At 39.1% G+C, this 20,557-nt stretch overlaps 1 protein-coding gene across 1 annotated transcript in view; it reads right to left on the reverse strand.

The window, feature by feature from the left end:
* Positions 1 to 966: 966 nt before the first annotated feature.
* Positions 967 to 20,557, reverse strand: part of RAB11FIP1 (RAB11 family interacting protein 1) — a 49,309-nt gene continuing 29,718 nt past the window's right edge. The window contains exons 3-7 of the mRNA XM_029603899.1: positions 18,961 to 19,409; positions 17,700 to 18,567; positions 11,655 to 13,697; positions 6,909 to 7,020; positions 967 to 6,290 (exon numbers count right to left, since the gene is read on the reverse strand). Coding sequence (XP_029459759.1) covers positions 6,075 to 6,290; positions 6,909 to 7,020; positions 11,655 to 13,697; positions 17,700 to 18,567; positions 18,961 to 19,409 — 3,688 coding nt within the window. The 3' untranslated portion in view covers positions 967 to 6,074. The remainder of the gene's footprint in view (positions 6,291 to 6,908; positions 7,021 to 11,654; positions 13,698 to 17,699; positions 18,568 to 18,960; positions 19,410 to 20,557) is intronic.

A 20,557-nucleotide genomic window follows, 5' to 3' on the forward strand; every position in this document is an offset into this window, starting at 1 on the left:
TCTATTCCACCTCTCCAACTGGGTCATTCTCTACTACTCCTTGTTCCCTTCTTGCATCCTCTCCCTCCTACCCTTGCTTGGCTGGTCCCTGACCTAGCAGATATTTTCAAGTGATAAATCAGCATTGAATTTAGCAGATGATACATTCTCACAGGCTCTTGCATGGATTTCTTTGGTACCAGGAAGCCAGTGCTGGAGGAAGGGTAAGGCCATTGCAGGTCTTGTGAGTAGCATCCATTGCTATGCTCTGTGTTGATTTTTCTTGTTAGCGCTGCTACATTAAAACATCCACTGGGCTATGTTTCTTTCAGCTTCAGGGTGGTGGCAGTGGGCTTGCAGGTATTGGGGCCTTGGCACTTGTCCTATTGGTGCCCACCTAACATTGGTCCTGGTTTTTGGATAGTTTTGAAGTTCTTGGCATAAAATCCAAGAAAACTGAAGTCCCATAGGCAAATCCTCATACCTACACAAGTAATTAACACCTGTAAGGAGAGGTAGCAGGCATGGCTTGTCCAGCCTTGCACTAGGAGTAGCCTAGCTGTCTGACATGAACTGAATCCCCTGGACAGTCCCAGATAACCTCCATACCTAAATCACTAGGTTAAAATGGAAATACTACCAGACCTGAAAGCTGTGGTTGTGAGAAGAAGCTGACCATGCAGCACAGGGTGTTCTGCCTTTTGGTTAAGGATAGCCACTGCACAGTGCAGGATTCTGCTGAGGCTAACTCACCAGTGCTGAAATGAGCTCGTTGGTGGAAAGAAATAGGACTGGTGGATAGACACATAAGAGTCGAGTCAATAGATATTGCCAGGAATCAATGGCTCACACTAGGCCTCTGCCTAGCAAGGCTACTAAAACAAAGCTGTATAACTTGCTGACCTTCAGAAAAGGTCTTTAATCTGTCATATGTATATTAGTACTGGTGTAAAGTTCGGTAGGCTGACAAAACACAGACACAAACCATTAAAACAAAATTTTTTTTTATTGTTAGTATTCAATAGATACATTTATTTTTTTTGTTTTAAGTCACATTTCCCTGACACTCCAAACATATATGTAGACACCCTAACACAAAAGCACTTAGTATATAAAACCAAAATATGCATGTAATAAATGTGTAACAATTTTCATTTTAAGTGGTAAAATACATTCAGATATCCTTCTAGACTTGTGTTTGTGATGCAGAGACAGCATCTTCAGGTATTCTTTTGGGGTGGAGGACAAACCTAATTTCTTGGATCATATAAACTGCACCCCTAACATATCATGGTACAGAAGGACCTGTTAAACACAGACTTCTTTTACAGACACCTCAGGAGGGCAAAAGTGAATTATTGGCTAGGATTGTATTCATCTGCTGTTTTGAGAGCAGTATTTCATAAATTACAAGTTGTTCAGTAACTGTGCTGTGTTAAGGAGTTGGGCATTCTCTCAGACTTCAACCAAAAGGTTCCCACTTCCTTCATGCAGTTTCATTCACCACATTTTTGTCCAGGTTCTGGCTTCTGTGGTGCTTTTCACAGCAGTGCTTTGTTGCCAACAGGAGAGGGAGCCAGCAGGAAACAAAAATTTGCCAGACTAAAATGTAGCCAAAAACTTCTCGGGTGAAACTCACTTTTGGTTAACAAGGTCACTGAAAAAACGTCTCCATTGCTCTAGATTAAAATTCAGTCACAGTAGGCCCGAGCTCAATCAGTGGTGCATGATGTTACAAAAAAACAAAAACTGATCTTACAGCAAGATGCATCTTACATCAATAGTCTTTATGAAAAATAGTGGAAGGTACAGAAGGGCCTTTTTAAAAATTCAGCCCTTAGAACCATAACTATATGGTTTAAGGCCTTAAACATTCAATGAAAAACATCTTAGAATCCAAAGTATTTAACAAAATATATTTTTAGACTTTCCCCTGATATGTTCACCCCATTACAGGAGGAAGAAATTACATTTAAAGCTTTTCTACAGTGATAAAATTCACTTTATGAAAACAAGATCTTTGCATTCTCATTTTAGGACTTCTAGTTTATTATATTAATTTAAACACAAAAATCACTTTTCTGCTCAGTGAAAATGGATTATGATGTCTCGAGCAGCTAGCATAACAGGCTCATCTTTTGCAGACCGCACAATGACGACTCCCAACTCGTACACTGTGCAGAGATTCATACGCAATGCCAACTTAGACACTTTCTATAGTTTATCAGGCTCCTGGTAGTGTGTTACTTCAATCTGATCTGCGCTGGTGAACTTTGTCATTTTGGCAGTGTGCCCAAAACAGAATGAAACAAATATCATAAAACCAGCAGCTCAGGGTGATATACTGAGATTCCTAGGTCTTCCTATTCATTTAGTAATCAAACTGGGCTTATCCAAACAAGCACAATTATTTTCCAGCTTCAGGTGCAAATACACATTTTCCCCTGATCTACAAATATTTTTCCTGTGCATATTACTAAAAACATAGGTCTTTGAGAGGTTTGCAGTGGCATCCAATGTTTTATTAAAAGGACAGAACAGAAAGTATTAGAAACATTTGCATAATACAAAAGTTTTATTGGACAAATATAAAGTGCTAAGGTAATAAATACTGTGGTAAATGTGTTCCCATTCCTGAAAATAATAAAAAAAACCCGACAATATATACACATTTATATCACAGGCTTTGAGGCCTTTAGTTTTAACCTGTTAACTACTGAATTCAAGGGAAAGTTTCTAATTCAAAATCTCAACTGAAGTAGAATGATCTCAGCCATGCTAGCCAGAGGATTTTCAGACTGATTTGACTGACATATAGATGAGTTATGTCCATATAATTTTAGCACCAAAATGACACAGAGGCCTGCATTCTGAGTCTGGTGAAGCTTCTATGAGGTTCAGTTGTAAGAATGCAGACACCAGACAGGAATGAATTTTAGCAACACCAATTCATCTCATAATGGCACTAAAGGCAGAAAGATTTGTATGATCTGAAATTCCATTCTAGAAGCAAGTCACACCTGAGTTGTACAATAATGTATTCCCTTCCTTACAGCAACAAAGTCTTCTACCACTTTTCACTTGCAGCTAATCAGCCTTTGTTTTGTTAGGTAAAAGGCTTAAAGCTTCATACAAAATTTGGATTGTAAAATACTTAGTACGCATTGTTTGTGCAACAGCTAGCCATTCCAGTGTGTGAAAGCTTTCAATTCTAAATTGCAGAAATGGCAGAACTCAGCTGCAGCGATGTGGCATTTGCATACATGCCAATGCCTCCTATATTGTGGCGAGACGTCTTGGTTGGGGGCATGGAACATTTCCCTGCACTCCAAAGTGTGCATCCTGCTGACCCTTCCATTAATCAGAGGATAAATGGGGGAGGGAGGGAAAAAAAGGGGTAAACTACAGTTTCAGCTATTTATAAAACTTAGTGTGCCATTTTTATCAACATGTCTGAACAGTGAGAATGCATCAGCTGTGCCTCATAGCCTTCTCACTTATGCTGTAGGAGTCTTTTCCCATAGCACTTAACCTACAATCAAATGCAGAACAGGTTGTTTCATCTTTCAGGGTGCTTTACATAGTCACTTTATAGTTCTCATTGAGCAACTTTTTTCCAAGAACTTTACAGACACAAAGCAACTGCTACATAATGGCACTTGGAAGTGTGTGGCTGGAATTGGGAGGAATCCATATTCAAAAGAATTCTACAATTAAAAATCAGATTTTATCCATATAAATCTAACTAGTTAAAAATTCACCTTTCCCCACCCCTGGTCTGGCTAAAATGTGTCCACACACACCAAAAAAAAAAAAAAAAAGTCACCGTACACGTAGATTTAACTAGACAAAAAAGCGGTTGAGTAAGGTTAACACAATATTCAGAGCCAATAGGCTAAAATGTGTCCACACAGATGACTGCCTTAGATCTAATCACACAAGTATAGTGTGGTTAGATTCAACTGAATATTCAGACATAGCTTTTAGCAGGTTAGCTGCAGTTGAATATTCAGATTCAATTTAACCAGTTGACTTTGCTGCTCAGCGAAAATCTATCCCCTAGTGACTAGCACATACTAACTTCCTTAACTAAAACCAGTGTTAATAAAAAGAAAGTCAATACTACATCTACAACCTGCACAAAATCAGCAGATCAAACTAGAGAAAAGGGCAGACAGCAAAATTTGTGTAATGCTGTATGTAACCCACAGTTTAAAAACAAAATGTTAATGTATGCAGTTTAGCATGAATCATGCAGAAATCCTTCCGACTCAAGGAGGGAGAGTGAATGTGTACATGATTCTCCTCAGCTATAAGTGTGTATGAGAGAAGTGCTCATCCCTCCCCAGAAGAGAGACAGGCACATAGGACGTGAGCTGGGAGACTGAATACAGCAGGTCGACACAGCAGACCTATATACCAGCAGTACTGAAACACATTGTCACGAGTGGATTACTTTGACTTTTCTTTTTACATAAGGCCTCAGGTGGATTTCTTATTCTTTAAATCAAGTAGTGGTTAAATGGAAGACAGATTTTCAGAGCAACTCTGTTACATAGTAAAATAAAAAGCAATACAGATTGTACAGTACCTAGCTAGCTCACCTAAGCTTAAGGCACACATCCTTAATTGCACCATTTCCTTCCATCTCCAGAGAAGCTCAGGCATAAAACTTCTCATTAGCAGAGTCAATGGGATGGGTAAACATTCTTAGTTTGGAGATTCTCAGATTGGCATTCCCAGAGAGGGCAAACTAGGGGACCGGAAGTAGCATAGGGATTTGATTTTCAAAATCCCTCTGCACACTTTCCTGCCTAGACTATGCCTACAGTTAAAGCAGGTACAAAGTCTGCAAATACTTTTGTACCTGAAGTGAATTTTCAAAGGGAATAGTTTCCTGTTGAAAAATTAGATTGAAGATCCTCAATTACAGAAGTACCTGTGGATGAAAATTCCCCTTCATGTTTTCTACTTTTGCTCTATCTGGTCTTCCTGCATTACTAAGAACTCAGATTCTCCAAATAGATGATTTTTTTTGTCAAAATCAGTAATTTTCTCATTCTACTGGTTTACTATCATGGGTTCAGGATGTATAAAATATCCTCTCTCTGAGGAAACTATTTAAAAAAAAAATCACTGCTTTGATCGTAAGTCAGAAGCTCATATAATGCAGTTTATTTAAAATGTACAGCCCTAAAGCTTTTATAAAGTGTGTTTAGTATGGTGTTTTTCAAATAAAGTCTGTGCTAGCCAGCATGAAAAAAATGATCTCATTGTTTGTACTGTCCTGAAGAGTCCAAAGAGTTGGAATAGCTTTATATGGGAAGAAAACTTAGAATTCTCTTTTCCTTCAAAAGTTACGCATACTTTGATATTTAGCAGCAGCTCAAGCTTGGAGCAGACCAGGACTGTACAAAATTCCACCAGGTTCAGGCAATGTATCTCAATCCTAACCTATACCATCCTTCAACCTCTCCTAATTTCTAGGAGCTTGTTTGGTCAAATGCCTATTCTGTGGGAACTAGGTTGAGACTCACAAAACTCATCTCTTTTGTGATCCCCACATGGCTAAAAACCATGCTCCCAGGAGGGCTTCAGCACCATATGCTCACATCTCCTTAAAGTGGATAGGAAACGGATTGATTTATTTTTCTGATGTCTGAATAGGCACAGAGAACATTCTTTTATTTTTCAGAGTCTGTGGAAGTCACTGAAGAAATGGAACCATGGAGATGAAATTCAATTCTTTCGCTCCAGGAATACAAACTGGCTCTAAATCCCTGAGCAGAGGGTCGATAAGATCTTGTACAAATAAAATATTTAAAGTACTCACAGGCACAGAGTGAAGCCTGACAAAAGCTATTCACTGGAATAGGAACTGCAAACCTGTAATCATTAACCAGTAATCAGATGAGTGGTGGCTGACTTTTGACCATCTAAGTAGGGGAAAGATGATGTATGTGTCTCCTTTTACAGTGCACAGACCCATTAGGAGGATTAAGCATCAGCTCAGCTCCAGATATCTTTGTGAAGTTAACCTTTAACAAAAAGCCTTTCAGTTTTTCTGGATTTAGGACAGTTTCCTTGTGAAGGGTTTACACTTTACCAGCCTTTTTGGTTAACTGAGATATCCGCAGAATGTTGGGCGTTTCCTCCATTACTTTCACAAGCAAATTGTCAATGTACTTCTCAAGTTCTTGCACCTGAAGCTCTTTCTTCGAAATGGTCTCCTTCTGTTTCAAAACCAGCTGGATCAGCTCATCATGTGTCAGCTGTGCATACGCAGAGGCAGGATCAGATGGGTTGTATTTCTTGAAAGAGTTAGAGAAGAGTGGAGGAAAATGTTACTTCCTACTTAGGAGCAGGGAATCTCACAAGCCTTGGTTCTCCTATATCCTACTTCCCAGTCATCCTGACCTACTCTGACATTTTACTTTACGTTTCACATTTTAGGCTATAGGTCAATTTCTCTCTGTAATTCCTGGTGCAGTGCTATGGAAATCAGACAATTAAAAAGAAATTCTGTGTCATGTTGGTTTGTTAATTATACTGATTTCTTAGAACACATGAAATACTAGATTTCCTCATTTGTACTCAAAATACACCTCTCTCCTTTTTCTCATTGTTGTTCACAATATACTTTGTGATTACTATTTTCTTTTCTTGACCTGGCACTTTCCTCCAGCTCTTTTGGGCTTCCAGCTTAATCAGAACTAGGATCTGAAGTCACTGTATTATATCCCCTTCCAGTTTACTTTAGTCCAGTCATTACAGTAAACGTTCCCAGCTAGAGGCCATGCACCAGGGACTCCTTCCAGAACCCGGCTTAGCTCCCAAATCTAGCCACTAGATGTCCCCACTGTATGATTTATCTTTACAAATGTTTATTACCAAGCACCATCGTTTGCACGTCTCATGCTAGAACATACCTTTGTGTTGAGCTCGTTGATTATATTTTCTTGGTTTTTGCCCATTGTTCCAAAACTTGAAGTGGTTGAGGTTCTAGTTTGTGTAGTATTCATGGGTTTCACTGGATGAAGTCTGAAACGGACAGCAAATGATAATGTAACAATTTACTTTGGTTCCTGGCTAAAACAGCCAATACTAGGGGATGTGACACTGAACTCAAGTTAGGTCCGTAAACTTATTCAAAACTGGCAAAGAATTGTTCTATGATCCCCAGTCAATACTGGTAGGATATCCACAATGAATATGCATCACAGAAAATGTGCATGTTATGGAGGTAGTGCATACACATTTTCTCTCATACATATTCAATGTGGATATCCTGAAAACCTGACTGGCTGGGGGTCCCCAGGACAGGGGTGGAAACCACTACTCTAGGCAATAACTTACACCATTCATTTCTTTTTTTAATTTTAGCAGGAGATTTAACTTGGCTTTTGCAATGGGCGTTACATCTCCAGTAGGGTTGGTTGGCATTAAACATCTCACCCCATGATACAGACTCCCTGTTTTGGCCAAAAGGTCAAGAAAGGACTATTCTCAGCTCAAATGAAGGCAAGTGAGTTGGGGCCCTGCTCTGTTGTCTCCCAAGTTAAAAAAACAAAACAAAAAAACAACCAAGCAAAACATTAAGGGGCCAATGAAATATCGTGTGCGCAAAACACGTGTCCAACATGGACGCACATCCCCTCTCTTGGGCGCTAGATCTTATATTCTAATGAGCTGGCGTGCTACAAGGGATGCACAATGGTTAATTTGCACGTCCATGCCATCGAGCACCCAGGAGATGTGGCTGGCTGCAGATAAGGAAAATGGGCGCTCTTTCGAAAAGTACACAGACCAGGGGACACAAAGAAGTTACTAGGTAATACATTTAAAACTATTAATTCTCTTATTTTTTCTTTTACTCAACATAATTAAAGCTCTGGAATTCGTTGCCAGAGGAGGCGGTGAAAGCTGTTAGTGTAGCTGTGTTTAAAAAAAGGTTTGGACAAGTTCCTGGAGGAAAAATCCATTGATCATTATTAATGTAGAGTTCTAGAAATCCACTGGTTATTCTTGGGATAAGCAGCTTGGAATCTATTTCTTGGGATCCTGCCAGCTACTTGTGTCTTGGATTGGCCACTGTTGGAAACAGGATACTGAGATTTATGCTCCCTTGGTCTAACCCAGTAAGGCAAGTCTTATGTTATGACAGCCATGCTACCTTATCATAGAAATTAAGAAATTGTTATCAAAGGATGTATTAGTGTGATATTAGATTGCAGCCAACATTTTCAATGGCATTAAACTGCTTGAATTTTCAGCTGTTCCAGAATTATGTGAAAGAAGATCTGAATAGCAGAGGACTCTCTTCCCTCTTTCTAAAGTGATATATTTACCTTTTAAGAAAATTAATGGTGATGTTGGGAATAAAATTTTTTCTTCTGACTAATCCTCTTAATTTAACCAACTTTCTAGAACAATCCACAGATATAGTTCAGGATTGTGCTACATGATTATCTGCCTCAAATATGCAGGAAATCAATCTAATAATGAGGCTGTTTTTTTTTGCAAATAAAAACCTTGTTTATGGAGCAAAAGATCTGGATATTTCTCGATGTATGTAAGCAGACTCAAGTTAGGCAGAAAGCGTTTCTATGAATCAGGGATACTTTGGTTAATCTTTGGGGGGGGGGGGGGGGCTTTCCCTGAGAGATTCCTAGCTAAATTTTTGGTTAAACTATCTGGAAATCTATACCTTTTTTCAAGCCAATTCTGCTAAAGGCTTTTTGGGATAGTGAAATGGTTAGGATTCCCTCTTCTACTCCAGAAGCCTATGGTTAAAGGGCATATTTGTGATGTAATTCTTAAATCAGTATTTTATTTTCTTTTGCAGTTTGGTAAGACTTTACAGCAGATTTATATTTAATATCAGAATAAAAATAAGAAAATAAAGCGATTAAAGACTTGTTTTCAAGTAGGTTTTTGCTTATGTAATTTTTTTGAAAATTATGAAGAGCTTTAAAAAAAAAAAAAGTTAGAAATTTCTTTCATAAAGAACTTCAGAAATATTTTCATTTTTTCACATCCTTGCCTACGAATTTAAATGTCACACTCCTGGCTTCAAAACATTCAATTTCTGGCTCTTACTTGATTTATTTCCATCTCTTACATTATGCTTGTTTTTTATCTGATGCTGCTCATTTAGATTCTACAGCTATTACTGCTGTTATAAACAGAGCCAGCAATAATCTGTACACATTTACATGTAGATGGCTCTTAACTGCTTACCCTTCATTTCTTTTTCAATTCAATCTTAATTGTAATCTGTAGTACCTGATGGAAGCTGTAACAATCATTCATAGTAATGGGCAAGCATTGAATTAGCAGACAGCACACAAGCCTCAAACTAATGTTATTTGATACATTAACAAGAAGATAGTTATCAAAAAGAGCTCTAATCTAATAAACCTAATTCTGCAAAAGCAGCAGGATTGAAAGGCTACTTGCCATCTTTTGTCATGCCTCCATGCTAAAGAAAAAGCTTTGTTTAAAATATCCGTTATGTTGCAACATGTAGTGTAAATGAACATGGGTGCAGTATGTAAGCTTTAATACTTAAGGGCTATGAGATTGGTTCGTGATTCTTGTAGCCTATACAACTGCAGTACAGACAAGGAGGGTGAGAAATCAGGTTTCTGATAGTGAGAAACTAAGAGCAGCTACTTTATAAAAGTGTAATGATACTTCAGGGTGTGCATCCTGCACCACCACAATTATTTTCTAGGTAGCTTAAAGGCACTTGTGTCTCATATGTGATCTAGTGATTTTTAGATGAACGACTGTATATAAAACCTCTAAATAAAATATGAGGTTTATGGTGTTTTATCCAGAGTCACATTTCATTTGCTTCTTAATTAAATTACTTACAAAATACCATCATACTAATATTTAGAGATGAATCAAAGCATAAAGTCTTTCAAATTTTTGTCTTTGATAGAGCTATGCCTAATGGGAAAAGAGCCTACTTCATTTTTGGCAGAGGAGCATAGGCTATAATTTCAAAGCATGATCTAGTTCCTGCCATCCACAGCCTATGCTGTTATAATTTCCTTGTTGCTAGTGCAGAAAAGAGCACACAAGCAAAATTTTTAAATCTAGAATGGATCTTCTCTACCCACAAGGGGTAGGTGGATGGGAACTATACACCCTAAATGACCCAGAACCTTATTTTCAGAACAGCTTCTCATATTCTGTCTCTGGCTCATATTCTTCTCCAGGCTGATATGACAGTTGTGAGAACTGCAATCAAACTAAGCAAGACATTGAAATTCTCATGCTTGACATTAAAAGGCATATCTGTACTTCATGCAAACCTCTTATAGCCAAGAAGTTGCACTAATGACCCCAGCCTTGTATTGTCCAAATTTTTCAGATGCATTCCCCATGGTACTTGAAAATGTACACACATGCATATATATGTATAGCAGCTGAATAACTCAAATTGTTATCACAAAAAGGAAGAATGCATTTGCAGCCACAAACTTTGTAGCATCTTAGGTAAAACTAGTTTATAGCAGAAACCACAGGGAGAACACCAACATTTTAACACAAAATAAGTCTAGGCTCCGTATAGCCTGGCAAAACAAATCATCCTATAAAACTGTAGTGCCAGAGAAAAGTGCACAGCAAAAGGAGCACAACAATTTCATTAAAGGCAACTTATCAACTTCTTGTGTGTTCCCCACTGTACCAAACCATATCCAAGGTAGAAATGTACCGCCTTATAACAAGAGTTGGAAATTTAAGATGGAAGAAAATTCTAAAGTAGATTTGGAAATAATAGATTTGGTATTTAATTACTCACCTTTCCAAAAACAAAGCTCAAGTTACAACTCAGTTACAGTATGTAGGTACCTGCTGCAAAGAAAGCTTACAATCTAAATTTATATCCAGAGCAAAGTGACTTGCCTAAGGCCACAAGGAACATCCATTAAAGAAGCAGGATTTGAACCCTGGCTTCCCTGGTTCTCAACTCACTGCTCTAACCATTAGGTCAGTCCTCCACTCCAGGGTCAGTTCTTTAAAAAAAGGTAGACTAATATCCATGCCCCTATCCTTGTAACTATGAACGCACAGTGAACAGCAGTATGAGACACTAATGAGGAGAAAGCAGACACTGGTAAATGGAACATAACTGCCATACTGGATCAGACAGAGTATCATCAAGCCCAGTTTCAAACAGTGGCCAAATCCAGGATACAAGTACCTGGCAAGATCCAACAGTAGACAGATCCCATGCTGCTAACGCCCAGGGATAAGTAGTAGCTTTTACCCAAGTCTATCTGGTTAACAGTTTATGGGCTTCACCAAGAACTTGTCCAAATCTTTTTTAAATCCAGCTATGCTAACTGCTTTTACCAAATCCTCAGGCAATGAATTCCAGAGCTTAATTGTGCATTGGGTGAAAAATAATTTTCTCTGGTTTTAAATATGCTATTTACTAACTTCATGGCATATTCCCTAGTTTTGTATTATTTGAAAGAGTTAGCAACAGATTTATATTTACCTGTTCTATTCCACTCATGATTTTAGAGACCTCTGCAATATCCCCCCTTAGCCATCTCTTCTCCAGGCTGAACAGCCCGGACCCCTTTAACCTTTCCTCATAGGAGAGCTGTTCCACCTGACCCAGAAGACATGGTTTTAGAACTCAGTTCTCTCACCTGTGCTTGGCAGACACAATCCGGTCACTCTGCTGAGCCTGGATTGGATGTGTCTCAGAGGGTGAAACCCTTGCCTGCAGAAGTTTCTTCTTGCCAGCGTTTTCAGGTTTCTCAGAACCCTCTGCTGTTGGACTTTTCGGAGACTTTGCTCTAGGACTGTGATGTGTGTCAGAAGGGAGATGCAAGCTAGAAGAATAGGGTGCAGAGGGACTAGAAAGGGAATGATTAGATAGAGAAACAGATTCTTTGGGGGAAGTATTTTTACTGTTGTCAGATCTATCACTTTTTCTGCTCGTCATGTCATTAAGCCCCCCAAACTGCTGGTCTGATTCTTGCTGACCAGATTTGTTTGGATAAGTCACCTGTTTATTGTCTAAAGACGACACATTTTGGTTTGGTTTACTGGATTTAAAATAGTCACTTTGTTTGTCAATCAGGTCATTTTTACATTTTGAATGCCATGTATCCTCAGAGGGAAGTTGACTTGAGCTTTCAATTTTTTCTTCACCAAAATATTGAAGATATGAATTCAGTCTTGCAGGCTCCCAAAAATCTTTACATTTTCCAGTGACTTCCTGCTCGCTGTTTCTGTTTGTCAGCCACTTATCCTCTGACAATACTTGTGATCTGTCTGGATTAACTGAAAATTCATCCACCTGAACATTTAGATCACCAACAACTGTGGCTGCCATTTTCAAATCTTCTGTTACAAAGTTATGCATGTCTTTATGAACATTAGCCTTACTTAGGGAACCTTTATCATCATCTAAATCAGACTTTTCAAGTATCAACATATCTAAGATAGCAGGTGTTTTTTCAGAGTCTCTCTTAAGAGGCTCTGCTTTATGTACCACAGACGTCAATGTCGAGATTGTGGAGTCAATGGTCACTGAGGAATCGGATGTTAAAGAAACACTTTTTGTTAATGAGTCAGACTCTATTTTACTTAATTTTCTTGGTGCTGGCTTTGGTGGTACTGATTTAGGTTCAGTCTCCATTAAAGGCCCTTCCTTCACTTCTTTGCTGGAACAAGTCTGAACTCTTGGAGCTGGCTTTGGTGGCTCTTCATGAAGTAAGACATTAATAGCTGTTTTGTCTGATTTGCTCTTTACTTCATCAGCTTCTGGGGTAATTACTTTAGCCAAAAGTGTGGGGGACTTCTGTTCTTTTTTGGGTGCAATCTCAACTGAGGAAAACATGCTTTCATCTCTTTCTTGATGGTTGTCAGTAGGCTTTGAATTGGCATCACTTATTTTTGAATGAATCAAAGTTGAATCTAACGGAAAAGTACATTCTCTCTCTTTCAGAGTGACCTCTATTTTTGTTTTGTCCAATGTCTGTCTGTCTTCATTGTTAATTTTGATTTCAGCAAAGGCTGAAGGTATCACTTTGGTTTTAAGGGAAGAATTATCAGGGGTATATACATCATCTGATACAGAGGCACATTCTAGTAATTTTCCCAGTGAAGACTCTGTTTGCTCCACACTAGATTTCTCTTTATGTTGTTGATTGAGTAGGCTTCCATCCTGTGGTTCAGCATCCTGCTCAGAGTTTGATCTTTCCCTTTTACCTTTCAGCTCATCTAGAAGGGATTTCACTGAGCTCTTACCACTTGTGCTTTTTTCAACAAATGGCGTGACAATTTGCACATCTTTAACTTCATAGGGTTTCTTTGTGGTAATCCCTATTTTCTCCTGAGAGGGCCCGAAGGACCTTTCAGAACCTGAGCTAAAGATTCTTGTTGGGATATTATGTTTATTACTGAAGGTCTCATTTTGTGGTTTGGGCAGTTCTGAATCATCGAGTCTCTCTTTTGAGAAGGGTACACTGTCGCTATGAAAAGACCAGGAGAGAGAAATATCCAAAGGAGTAAAAGTAGAGTGCAAAGAAGAAAGATTTTCAGAGTCCTGTGGTTTTATTTCCTTTGCCAGTTTAGGAGCGAGAGAAAAAGGGTCATCAGGGTCATTAGAAAGGTGTGTGGGAAGAGAGAAAGAAGCAGAAGCAAGCTTGGCTTTGGTTTCATCCTCTGAAGACACGTCCAGTCTGCAAAGAGGACAAAATAAAATCTAAAGGTCAGTTATCTTAAAGATATGAAGCACAAAATCCCAGGCATCTTAAAAAGATCCTTTCCTACCAACTTTGCAATACATTGCTGAAACAACAAAGCAAAGCATGACAGGGTATGTTCCATGATTCAAACAAAACTCAAATGCATTTTAAGATATAAAGCCTAAAAAAAGATAGAATTAGATTTCATCTACCCAAGAAGTGATTTAACATACACCTGATGGTGTCTAAGTGTTGTTACCAAATGCGACACGGTGAAACTACTAAATGCACAGCTGGATATTGTCCTGTACGTAAATGGATAGATCAACTAATAAGAACTATTTATACAAACATATTTCACAATATTCCAATAAATTATTGATCACAGCAGAACCTAGCATACACATACAAATCTTTTGTTTTATGGCAATGTAAAACTAACCTAACATTTGCCTATCAAAAACCTATTACAACGTATAGCCTTCAATTTTGTCAACTAGACTCCAAGTTTGCAAATTTGGACAGCAATTGTCTACTACACTGTCACCAGTATGTGCTAAATTCTGCATGGCAAGAGGCTACTGACAGCAAATATAAGAAAATTAGGTCTTACCTTAGTTAATTTTCGTTCCTGTAGTACCAAGGATCAGTCCAGACTCCTGGGTTATGCCCCCCCTCTAGCAGATGGAGACAGAAGTTTACAAACAAAAACTCCGCCTATATCTAGGCTGGTGCCACCTACAGTCTGGCAGTCTTACTTAATGTCAAAGCAGATAAAGGCCCCAAAATCACTACAAACGAACTATATACAGGAACCTACCAACCAAACTAACGGCTCCACTATCCCCCAAATGGGACCAGAACCAGAGCCATCGATAACGGAGAAAGAGAAAACAGAGATAGAAAGGACAGAAAGAAAGCATCGTCTCCCCCAGACTCTCCGTCAGAACAGCATACTCAACGGGCGGGACTCTGGACTGATCCGTGGTACTACAGGAACGAAAATTAACTAAGGTAAGACCTAATTTTCTTTTCCCTGTACGTACCCGGATCAGTCCAGACTCCTGGGATGTACCAGAGCTACCTTAACTAGGGTGGGATCCGGAGAGTCCCGCTCTGAGCACCCCTGCCCCGAAACCGCCACTACCTGGTGCATGAACATCCAGGCGATAATGACGCGCAAAGGTATGCAACGACTTCCAGGTCGCTGCCTTACAAATATCCTCCGCAGAAACCTGACTGCACTCCGCCCAGGAAGCCGCTTGAGAACGCGTAGAATGGGCTTTGAGCCCCACCGGGACCGATTTGCCGTGCAACAAATATGCGGAACCAATGGCTTCCTTCAACCAACGGGCAATAGTAGTCTTGGAAGCCGCCTGCCCGCGCCGAGGACCGCCCCACAAGACAAAGAGATGATCCGACCTCCGAAAAGGGTTCGTCACCTCCAGATAACGTAAAAGGGCTCTCCTTACGTCCAGGCGCCGCAAGTCTCGATAATTCGGAAGCGACCTATCAGCCTCAGAAAACGAAGGCAAATCTACCGTCTGGTTGAGATGAAACGCAGAAACCACCTTAGGCAAGAAGGAAGGCACTGTACGAAGCGACACTCCCGAATCCGTAATTCTCAAAAAAGTCAAACCTTTCTCATTTTTTTTTTTTTTTAAACTAGGCCTCAGCTCAGACTGCAGGTTTTGCACCCTCTCCACCTGCTAGGAGACAGAAGAAGACTGCCAGACTGTAGGTGGCACCAGCCTAGATATAGGCGGAGTTTTTGTTTGTAAACTTCTGTCTCCATCTGCTAGAGGGGGGGCATAACCCAGGAGTCTGGACTGATCCGGGTACGTACAGGGAATGCATCTTTGTGTTTTCATAATGACAGTGAAGGCTTTAGAATTATACTTCTGAAAAGCATAAGATGTCACCCCCACTGGGGTGAAGAGCATAGCTTTGAATTCTGATACCAGAAATATATGCCAGTTTTCAAAAGGAGAAAAGGAAGGAGGAACTATTTTTCTACGTGACTGGGATAAATGGAGTCTTAGATAAACTGACATGCCTAAGGTTATAGGGCTTGCAAAATCCCTGGGGCTTTCCTGACTTGTGATTCATGGCTCTAGCTTTGAAGCCAATTCAACTTCCTTGTTCTAGAAAAAAAAAAAATGCCTGATGTGCAAAGGATCTTTTACCTTTGTTGCAAACTTCCTCCCATCAGAGGATTTATTAGTACAGTAATACAACAATTTGTTGTTCTCTTAAACAGAAAATTAAATTGTGCACAAAAGCCAATGTTAATGCTGGCCTATTAAGTTGTGAAGATGCTACTTGAAGGTAAGAATGAATGGTAAACAGCTGTAAATAGGAAGAAAGGAAACTCAGATAAAGTAGCTGTAAAACAAGGGATAATGTTTGTCAGGATAGGAATCATAATGCTCTAAAAATTCCTACACCCAAACCAATGGGTCTGCACTACTGAAAGATCAGTAATAAAGAAACTTCTGTAGGGAGTCCCTCCTTCTGCAACACCTCACTGGGCTAACACTGCACAGAGAAATGGTTTTGTAAAAAAGAACACCAGAGCCAAGACATACACTTGATTGCAAATGAGGAAATAGTGTGTTTTAAAGAAAGCTCTCACTTAACATGCTCATTAAGCCTAAAATAATCACAGTCAGGCAAAGTCATGGCTTCAAAATGTCCACCTGCTTTAGGAGCCTCAACGAAACATTCTAAAGTATTTACATAAAAACATTCCTTTTGAAATTGTGTTTCAATTACATATTTGAACAAGGATATGGACCAGCACACCTTTTATTTTAGCATAAAGTAGAATACTGGTCAGTGATGAAAATAAACCTTCAGTAAAACAAACATTCTAAGTAGGAAGTAATTTGAAGAACCTATCTGGTTCTCACAATGTCTAAACACCAATTACTTTGCACACAGGGAGGGTGAATTTCTAATATTGCCAAGTAACTTATGTGGCAGCTACATGCATAAGTAGGGATGTGCATTTGCTTCAGTGGTATGCATGTACCTCACGGATTTATAGTATGCACGCAACTCAAACATATGCATGTACTCTAAATCTGTGAGGTATGTGTGTACCGCCGCAATGAATGAAACAAATGGAGCAACGAATGCACATCCCTATGACTACATCAATTTTAAAAGTGAACTTAAGTTTCAGAGCAAACTTATCTCCAGAATGTGCATGAACTCTTCTGTACCAAGTTACACATGCTCTTTGCAGAGCCTAACCTGTGCAATTTGCATGCATACTTTTTAAAATCAAACATGCATTTAAATCCCTACTTGTACACAAAGTTTGTGCAAAATTGTGTCATGCATGCACTTTGACATGCATAAATACCCGGCAACTTTATAGCCAGCCATTTATGCATCTAATCCTGTTTCATGTGTGTAAATGACTTTAAACATTATCTTCACACTGTATATAAAACACTAAATACATAAAAACCCAATGTTCACTGGAAACTATACATTTAAAAAAGCATTCCTAGTCTCATCTGGTTGATGACATTTTGTAATTGTCAAGCATCTGAGGTTACAGGGGCAATTTTTAAATAACTTATGCGACTGCAAGTTGCAGGTACTTGTGTGTGCAATTTGAAAATCTGCATAAAAAGATACCCATATTGTTTCTTTTTTTGAAAATCAGTTAATATATGCGCTAAAAGCATATGTGTACTCTGCACGAGCTAGAACATAGCACATACATTTACAAATTGAATGTAAATGCACAGTTTTCCTCCCTGACTTAAGCGCACCCACAGGAATGCCTTTTTCCTATGGCTTGTTCATACTTTTTGCTGCACCTTTAGCCATGTCAGTTTGAGTCAATTGCTATTTACCCAGGTAAATGGCTTTGAAAATAGTTTGTGAAAGAAAAAGCACAACCTTGGAACAGACCTGCTTACCTCATTTTGGCTAAGCAATGTACCCCACCGTGTACAATGTGAATATACAAAGACTAACCTGGGCTTGACAGCTGTGGTTTTTGCAGCCCTTGCTGAAGCTAGAGGGGGAGCCGGTTTCTTTTCTTCCGCAGTTAGATCTTCATCAAATGGGTTGAATGGATTCTTCTTGCTAGGAGCATCTGCTACAAGAACTGCCTCAGATTCCTTCTTAGGAGCATCGGGTGTTGCTTTATCTTGCAAGGAGACTTCAGTAAAGAGCCCATCTTCATTGTTTTTAGCAACATCCTTCTTTCCTGTCACAAAAGATAACAGAGAAGACTTCTTGCTTTCTTTTGTTTCCATGGGAGGGTCAATGTTCACAGGAGCACTGCTATCCTGGGATTCTTCAAGTGGTGGCTTCTTGTTCTCTTGCTTTTTCTCCTCGGTTTCTTTTGGAGGGTGGAAACTTGCAAGTACACTGCTGCCCCAGGATTCCTCACTGCCAGAAGGTTTGTAGGCCGGCATAGTCATTGTTTTGAGGGAATCTTTAGAAACAGATCGTGGCAAGCTTTTATCAGCAGGTATGTCTGCTGTTGTGACCGCCTCTAAGCTTCTGGAAGAGAGGTTTTCTGCTGATGCATACACTGGTGTTTTTCGAAGAGCCAGAGGAGAACTGCTAAGACTATTGTCCTTTGGTATGGTGTCATTTTTAGGTTCCGTCTCCTCCATGTAAACGTGGTTCCCATTAATGCACAGATTGGATCGTGTGATAGGGTCATTCTTGGACCGAAGGCCACTGAAGAAGGAAAGCCCTTCTTTCTTGGTGTTGCCCAAAGTCATCTGATTCATCTGATTAGGATCTGCACTGACTGTTCTTTTGTGAGACAAAATTACTGGAAGATGAGGCAACTTGGATGATCTTCCTTCTGTTTTGTTCTGCAATAGATCTGCAAAAGAATTGAGAAACATCGATTTATGTCTCGTCGCGTTGCCTTAGGAAACCACTTAGTACACTCTTACATGTAGGAATTCATTGCACCTACACCATTTGCCATTATGGCACCCTGAAAACACGAAGGCTCAAAAAGTATTCAAGCAAAGGTATCAGGAACTATCAATAAAAGATAAAATTCTAAGAAATGATTCCCTAAAAGGAAAAAATGCTCTATAAATCAGTAATACTCAACTCATGCAGGGACCCATGCTAGTCTTAGAAATGGCTTAACTAAATAAAACACTCATCTTATCTTGTGGTCTGACTAGCAGACAGTTTCCCAGTGTTTCTGTTTTTTTTGTTTTTTTGTTTTTTTTTAATAACTATAATAGTGCATGCCACTCACTGTCTGATTTTGGAGACTGTGGCTCATCACCTAAGCTTGGTCTGAAATCACTTGGCCTTAGTACAGTCTTCTCAGATGCAGCAGGCACTGGCTGAAATGTGGGCAGAACAGACATGGATTGGGAGAGGGAGTTTTTCTGTAGCCCAGGCTTGGAAAATAAGGTCTTAATCTTGTTTTTCTTCTTCTCTTTCTGCGGAGCAATCTCCTCGTCGCTGTCAGCTGCTGACCGAGTGATACTAGGCACAATGGCAGAAGCAGTGTCAGGAAGACCATCGTGCGGCTTTCTCTTGATTTTGTCCTTCAGTTTTCGGAAAGGTGACAAGGACTTCTCCTTCATGGACAAGTCAAACATACTTGCTGTCATGTTGTTCCTCATAAACTGGACATCTATTTCAACCTGACCTCTCTCTTTTTGCTTCTTTCCTGGTTTTGACTGTAGTTTATACCATCTGCAATGGGAGAAAAAATTATTTTGTGGGTTAAAAGGGTTCTTTCAATAAGACATTCAAAAATAGTTTGCCACAATTTTTTTTTTCATTTAATCTTTATTAATTTTTCACAAATGACTTACATCATGAAAACTGGAAAATATGTTTCACAACACTGTAACCAATATAGAAATTAAAAACAACAACATTACTGCTGCTACATATTCCATAATAGGGGGGAAACAGGTAAATATTACCAAAATATTCAACAACTTTAACAGAGAAAAGAAAAAATTCTTATTCTAATCATTTCAAGTAAACAGTATTTAAAGAGAAGGGAGGTGTATTTATTTTTACTGGGCATGCTCTCCTGGTACTTCCACTTGAGTTTTATCAATCAAAAAGGGTTCTAAATGTGTAGGGTCCAGAAATCCAAATCTCTTTCCTCTATAATTGATACAGCATAAACAGGGGAACTTTAGGAAAAAAGTCACGCCTATTGCAAGTACGCACACTTTTAATGATAGAAGATACTTTCTTCTAAGTTGTGTGGCCCTAGCCACATCAGGAAACATCTGTAGCTTATGCCCACAGAATAGGAAATTTTTAGATCTAAAACCTTATCTTGCTCCACTACAGTTTTTTTTATTACAGATTTCTAGGTACTGATGGTTTAAGCACGACTTCCCAGCTAGTCATAGCCAAGAGCCAAAAAGCAATAGTGATGTATTTAACTTAAAACTGCATTTTTATGATGCTCATTGGAGAAGTCTTGTCAATTCTAATCTCATCTTAAATTAAATGTTTTAAATGCATGGCTCTGCATAAATCAAGGTTATTTTTAAGTTGACAGAATCACTGTTGAAAAGTGGAAGGGTATGACACTGGACTGCTCTATACATGGCAGGTTTCTTATATACATTTCCTCTGAGCCTCTGTTGCTTGCTGTAGACAGGATGCTGGGCTAGATGAACATTTTAATCTGACAATTTGGCAGTTTAGTGTTAGGAGGTAAAGCTACTGCCCAAACAGCTATACAGAAACAAGATACCTTTAAATGACAGTTTGTGCAAACTCCTTTATGGATGCAATTGCTGAAACCCAAAAGCTAGTTTCAAGGGATACTGTTTTCCCATGCATAAATGTGTTGGTCATTGATAGAGTAATTT

The sequence above is a fragment of the Rhinatrema bivittatum genome, chromosome 5 (assembly GCF_901001135.1).
Source record: "Rhinatrema bivittatum chromosome 5, aRhiBiv1.1, whole genome shotgun sequence".
NCBI lineage: Eukaryota > Metazoa > Chordata > Amphibia > Gymnophiona > Rhinatrematidae > Rhinatrema > Rhinatrema bivittatum.